General features: G+C 46.4%; 3 protein-coding genes and 1 non-coding gene across 4 annotated transcripts; 3 read left to right on the top strand and 1 right to left on the bottom strand.

Annotated features, from left to right (window-relative positions):
- Positions 1-827: 827 nt before the first annotated feature.
- On the top strand, positions 828-1677 carry SETTUDRAFT_35540 (uncharacterized protein; the record flags this gene model as incomplete). The annotated part of the gene is made up of 2 exons (XM_008032510.1): positions 828-921; positions 950-1677. 2 exons carry the CDS (start codon positions 828-830, stop codon positions 1675-1677), a joined length of 822 nt encoding a protein of 273 aa, XP_008030701.1.
- Positions 1678-1893: 216 nt separating this feature from the next.
- On the top strand, positions 1894-1967 carry SETTUDRAFT_t80. The gene has a single exon. It is a non-coding gene; the product is annotated as a tRNA-Val (tRNA).
- A 599-nt stretch (positions 1968-2566) lies between these two features.
- On the top strand, positions 2567-3515 carry SETTUDRAFT_35539 (uncharacterized protein; the record flags this gene model as incomplete). The annotated part of the gene is made up of 4 exons (XM_008032509.1): positions 2567-2900; positions 2954-3113; positions 3166-3236; positions 3262-3515. 4 exons carry the CDS (start codon positions 2567-2569, stop codon positions 3513-3515), a joined length of 819 nt encoding a protein of 272 aa, XP_008030700.1.
- A 483-nt stretch (positions 3516-3998) lies between these two features.
- Positions 3999-4970, bottom strand: SETTUDRAFT_24103 (uncharacterized protein; the record flags this gene model as incomplete). The annotated part of the gene is made up of 4 exons (XM_008032450.1): positions 3999-4135; positions 4190-4453; positions 4523-4811; positions 4866-4970. 4 exons carry the CDS (start codon positions 4968-4970, stop codon positions 3999-4001), a joined length of 795 nt encoding a protein of 264 aa, XP_008030641.1.
- Between the last annotated feature and the right edge of the window lie 1749 nt (positions 4971-6719).

The raw sequence follows: 6719 nt of genomic DNA, 5'->3' as shown, positions 1-6719 counted from the left end.
CCCCCTCTAGCACCTCAACGAGAGGGTTGCACACATTAGAGGTGGCGTAAATCGGTTTCTCGCGACGTGTTACCCCTATATCTGATAGAAAATTGACGAGTTTTGATGAAAGATTTCTGCTTAAAAGTTGGTGTGTGAGTGTACGGGCTATCTCAGCCCCAAAAGAGCAGTTCTGTGTAGAATTCTGCGATGCTATCAATGATCAATGTTACAAGCTGGGAAAAATGCTTGTATTAGCCTCGAAGGCAATACTTGTGGAGATGCAGTAATCGTTCAACATGATTGGACGGAGCAAAACATAGCTGGATACAGAGCGAGCAGAACGCTACCTGTCTCTCTTGTAGATGACATGCAATCCGGATCTCCCAACGCGGTCGTGCTGAGATTCATCTCTCATAGCTGGCCGCCACGTGTTCCACCTTCAAAACTATTCGAGCCGGCACGCATTAGGAACATTAAGATACCATTGTGCATGGGACAACCCTTCATCTATGTTGCTGCCACCATCAGTTCTCCTTCTACAGATCGAAAGCCATGTATCGACAAACTCATTCTCCTACCTTCAGAAAATACTAGTTGGCCGATTCATTATCAAAGTTGCAGGGTATGCGACGATGAGACCGTACCCAGGGATTGGACACCAACCGTTCATACTCTCGAAGAAGGCCAGGGAGCAGGCCAACCTGGAAGTTCGCTTGTACAATTGCCCTTCCTGACCAAAAGTTCGGAGCCACTTCATCACATCTATGATTTTCTTGACGGTTCAGTGTATGGCTATCTTGATAGTCTTTTGTCTACTCAGGATTCACCGTACGTTACCCCAATTTATGGCTCAAAGGGACTTCTTCAACGGCAATGGAACCACGGCAGCCCCAGACAGAAACTCCAAGGCAGTGGTACTTTCGCTTCTAGAACTACCGCGTAAGTGATTGTAATACCAGCTTTGAAGCTGCACAAAAAGAGTTGTCTGACCTGAACACTGACATGTATAGTATGATGCATCGAGTGCTGACAACTCTTCCACCAAACTCAGAGCCAGTCAATGGCAATGGTATCGAATCTATATATCATCAGAAGAAGAACGATTTCATGAAAAACAATGGCCATAAGGAGAATAGAGCAAAGGAACTTGCCCATAAACGCATCCTCAGCGATGACGCCCACGGCATGTCCTTGACAGACATCCTGGCACTGTCTGGCTTCCAGACAAAGTACAGTTTGCGATGTGACCATTGCAAAGACGAGAATAGCTGTCGTTTTTACAAACCTGAGATTGCTTATAGCCGCAAAATGACTCCTAAGTGCCACGAATGCTACGGCACTAAGCATGTATGCACATTTCATGCCATCGCAAATACGACAGACCTTGTAGATGCGATACGTAACTTCGAGGCATTCAAGCGCCACGTACCTTGTAATCGGTGCTACGCTAGACAAAAAGAGTGCGACAACCGAGCTGGTGTTTGCGAGAGGTGTGAGGCTGAAGGTGAAGAGTGCGTACGAGAAACTTGTGAGAATGGGAGCGAGCCCGGCGACGAGTCACGCTGCCACAAGGATTGCGACAAGGCTCATGAGGATGATGGATACACAAACATATCAGAGACACCTAGGGGTAAAGGATGCAATGTGCGTCTGCGTTTACGAAAAGATGCGCAAGCAGACCGAATTGGGTTCTGACGGATGACAGCCTGAGCTTAAGAAAGAGCAACAAATAGAGGTTAGCGGCAAGAGACACATGTGCAGGTTGCCTTGTGTTACGTAGCACATTGGTCGTGAGGAATGAATTATGTGAGAAAGGGTTTCCTTAGCAGCTGCTTCACCATTCACATGATGTTATCTTATTTTCAGTAGATAAGATCATTAATACACCCATATTATATAGTTCATTTGATTGGCCGAATAGTGTAGAGGCTTATCACGTCAGTCTTACACACTGAAGGTCCAGGGTTCGATTCCCTGTTCGGTCATGTTTTGGTATTTTTTTGCATCTTTTGAAAAATGCATCTTTAGATTTTCCATGCTGTACGCGGGCCAGCATCTTCAATCAACTTTTTTTCTGCAATGCTCTCTGGATATGAACATATTCACAGAATCGAGATACTGTAGATTGTGGCATTCTACGTATTCGTGAAGTTATACAGGTAATTTAGACATTTATTGCAGCTTTAGCTGCAGATCATGGTGGAGTTGGATCGAGTGTTCTATCCATCGTGCAAAAGGTTTGAATCAAGCTCTAATCCAATTAGCTCTCAGTGCAAGACTATCACGTGATCTACATACTAGTCTGCTTCTGTAGCCTACGGCCACCGACGCTGATTCACCAGAAGCCTCTCACTGCCCGCCACCACGGAGACTGTCTACTCCTATGGCTATCACTATAACTGCAGCTGCTATCGCAGCTGCTACTTAACATATGAGACCATCAATCAGTAGTCAAAGCGGCTTGTACTTTGGCGCCGGTTTACTAATCAACAAACAGGACTATTCTAGGGGTTCTTTGTTCTTTCTCGGTCCAATCCTGCCACATATAAAGCTGCTCTTCTAATCAGCTACGAAGGAAACAACCATGGATAGTTCAAAGCAACCTGCAACATACCAAGACTGGTATGACTGGCACGCTAATATTAATCCTGAGCAGGAGAGTCTTCTATTTCACGAAGATAAACTACGCCTTATAACAGAAAATAACTTAGTCGATATATTTAACGCAAGCTACGATATACAGTGGAACAACTTAGTTGAACGACTTCGAGATGTGGAATCTCCTGCGTTGCTCTTTGACGGGCATGAAACGCTACGAGAGAGAACTTACAGCGGGACGACTGTGATTAGGGTGGTACCGGCTATTGCGCTCATTGCAGTCTCACTCAACAACTATGTGGCGCGGTGCAATCTGCCTTGTACGTCTTTTCTGCCCTTGTTCGATGGGTGCTCATGCTGATATATACGATAGTCAAGTTCTCTTGGAGTCACGTATCCCGCTCTTCGCATGAAGGCGATCTGTACATGTCATTCGGGGCGTGGCCTGCTGAAGAACGGGAGGTATGGATGTCAACGAGCCCTGGATTTCGTGCAAAGCGATGCACTGTATGGGAGAGTACGATCCGGTCCAGGTACGAGGCTACAATCTTTGTCTTGGTGGCTGTTAATTGAATATCCATACAGCTCACAAGCAATCCGAATTTCCTATGCTAGAAGACTAACGGGACTTCAAATCGGAACGTTGACCTGCGGTCGTAAGCTATGCTGGTGGCGACGGAGAGCTTCTCTTTCAATGGGGAAACACCAAAGCGCATAAAGGACAATGCACGACGAGCGAGAAGCTCTACGAAATGCTGTGTAGGTATTACCTGGCCTCAACTTCACGCAAGCCGTGGCATGATTGGAGCGTCGAAGCTCTCGCAGCTATCCATAAAGAGAGGGGGGCTGGTGAGAAGTATGTTACATCATTCTGGGGTAAGGTGAAGAAAAAGATGGATGGATCAGATGCCGTTCCTGCCATGAAGGAGAAGTAGGAGAAAAAGCGAGGCCGACAGCAGTGTTACACAAAGCTGATGGTCGTCAGTAACCTAACATAGACATCTAAATGTTACGAATACCGAACACCAAGATAGTGATTGGCAGTATTTGAATTGTATTCCTTGGAAAATTAGCTCCAAAATAGGTGGTGAGTACTGACAAGTGATTTGTGGGTATCATTGTCTCAAACGGCGGACCGGTTTTGTGTTCATATAAATGAAGCCACCGGATTGAGATGGCCCGTATCGGCGCTCAGGGCCTCCGCACCGCCGTTGCAACCAAACACTCACAGCTATGCAAAATTTTCCGTCGCCCACAGGACAAGGGTAATTGGGCCAGCACCTTAGCTGTACGACTAGGGATTTCACGGCTGCTGAGGTCGGTGCAGTGATCGTACCACAGTAGCTCAACTTCAGAATCACTGTTCATTCTATGCATTGTAAGAAGAGCCTCAGCTCGATGGTTACAGCGTTAATCCATCATCTCAGTGGCAACGCCTGCTTTGCTCTCTTCCTTGGTATGACTAAGTCTGACTCTGACTCTGACTGCCCAACAACCGGGTTCCTCTTCAAATCCTTGCGCCGGTCCTGCGTCTCCTTCTCGTCAACAAGTATATCTACAGTAGCTAAGTATAAGCAGGATGAAGTTTGAGTTTGCTGAGAAGACTTACCTCGGAATTTCTTGAGAGCCTTCAATAGCTTTTGACTTTCCTGCCTCTCTTCGGTGAAAAGGTCTAATCGTTGTTGCACAGAGTCTTGATCTCCTTCATCAGTGTCTTGCGCGCGTCCAATCTCATCACTGAGACTTTCCTGTTGCCGCTCGATATCTCCAATTATAGGGCTTACAACCTGGTCTTGCAGGGCCACTGCGACGGTTACGAAAGCGTGGTGTTTGTCGTCCGTCTCACTCGTGAGTCCAGCTGTATTGCGGTCCTCTACATATAGTCAGTCAAGATGTGCGCTAAATTCAGGCTGCAGAAAAAGATACGTGCAGTATTACCTACCAGTCAGACAATCTTGTCTAGCTACCACATGGTAGACCTCATTCACTGCTGCTAACATTCTCTTTGTCATCGGTCGCAAGGCTTCGACATAGATTGGCCAGTGTTTTCGGAGACGATAGTGATCCACCGCGAATGGTTCAGGACCTGGCTGTAGTAACTTCTTCTTTCGATCGATCTTCTTCTCGTGCTCGTCATACTCGGTATCTGTCCATAGCAAATTCCGCGCTTGGCTCAGCCATGTATGGCTATCTTCAACGCCTGGGATTAACTCTGGAATCACGTCTTGAAACTGTAGGTATTGCATCAGTTTTTGGTCTTATAAGTGAGAATGGTAGCTGCTTACCCATGGCAACTTTTTGCCCTTTCTGGTATGTTGCTGGAGCTGATCCAAGATGTTGCTATCGTCCTCCTCACCCTGGATGAATTCGAAGAGTTTCAGGCTATCCATTGTTTGGTCGGACACGATGGGCGTATGGGGTAGAGTGTAGTTGCTTGAGGTGCAAAGCGTAGGATGAAGAACTTTGATACGCAGAGAAGTGCACGTCTGAATATCGCGAATGTGTGTATAAGAACAGAGCTCATGGTAACTGGGAGCAAACTTGGCCTCTGACTAACCAAGTTAGAATGTCTTGGCTTGATGCACCTTCCCGTGGTTAACACTTTCGACATATGTGCCGCGGCATCAACGCAAGAGTGGTAAGTCGACATATGTTTCGATTCAAAGTGCATATTTTGGTAACTGCCGCTCAAGAGATTTAAAGTAATTTGCAAGCTCAGTGGCGTAATCTTGCTGACTTGAGGGTGTGTCTAACTTAATATCAAACACAAAGCGACTCGTAGCCGCATCGATACCGCGAAAGGGACGTGAAGACCGCATGTCCTGACACATAAACTCAGATCAGTGTTCAAAGATATAGTGATGCCTTGTGAACAAGTCTTTCTAGTATATAAATCTACGATCGTCCAGGGCTGAAGAAGACGAGGGCATGTTATTTCCATCAGCTGATCAGTGACTTACAGGTTCGGAACTAGTCTTCTCAACAGCGAAGACGCTACGTCAACTTAGCAGAGTTACTTGAACGACATGCGGTAGACAGAGGATGGCACTCTCGCAAAATTGCTAACAATCTACGCACAACTTGAATCGTCAGTGATGTTTCAGCAGATGCTGCTGTGTGCCGACCACGTTGTAAACGCTCACCAATGTTATTGCGGTAGCATTTATGCCATATCCAAGAGTTATACCCGCCTCTGGGTTTAATGACTAATGCAGAACATTTTGTAGTGTCTCTGAGGCCATGCTCAAAGAAGCAAGCAAAGGGTGATATGTCATAACAATCACACCACACAAACTTTATAGGTCGACATATGCGTGTGCCTGCAAATGTGCGTCTGCTAGCTGTCTTTCCCATGTTCCACGCACATGAGCGAAGCCCTGTGTTGTGTCCACTCCCTTCGCTAAATGGCTTGGTCGGTCCATGATATGTCCTGTACTATCATTACTCAAGAATCATAGAGGATTCGCTTTTGGGGGTAGCTGGGTTGTGTAAATGCTGTAGAGAGCGCGGACAAGAAGCGACCTGGATATTGTAGAATTTTTGGACGTGGAGGTTGCGTATCGCGACTGATGAATGCTCTGGAGGGATACGTTCTGCTCTCGTACGCTCGGGTATATCATATGAATGCTAGACAGGGGTCGATGGCCTATTACGCATGATTAGCAACGAAGATGACCATCCTACAGGGATTGTCATCATCTAAGATGCTCCGGCTTCAACCCACGACTGTTGTTTCGTGGGGGTTGAGAAAGGTTTAGGCTTGAGCAGGCCCTTCCGGCTGGCGGCACTGGCACCTTCTCCAGTAGGCAATTTCTCTATGATTGTCGCAATACCCGGGGATTAGCCTAGGTTTAGATGTCAGAGAGGGGGAGAGTTAGTGTATTATTATTATTCCATTAGAGTCTATCTGCAGTCAGTGACTATGTAAGACTTTGGCCAGAGGCCGTTCTAGGTACAATTTGTTTAAAGTGAGAGTGTTCTCTGTATAGTACTGCTATTGTGCTGCGGTTTAGTCGCTTCTAACTGCGCTTAAAGCAGACTCCAGTTGCTGAAGAGCAGTTTAGTAAACAGGAAGAGATGTTAGACAGCAGGGCTGTCTTCCATCGAGCTCTTTTAGGGCTAAGGAAAGTAACTTAAGA

Source organism: Exserohilum turcica (genome assembly GCF_000359705.1).
Source record: "Exserohilum turcica Et28A unplaced genomic scaffold SETTUscaffold_8, whole genome shotgun sequence".
Taxonomy (NCBI): domain Eukaryota; kingdom Fungi; phylum Ascomycota; class Dothideomycetes; order Pleosporales; family Pleosporaceae; genus Exserohilum; species Exserohilum turcicum.
The sequence above is the reverse complement of the archived record's forward strand: the minus strand, read 5'-3'. Positions and strand labels throughout refer to the sequence as shown.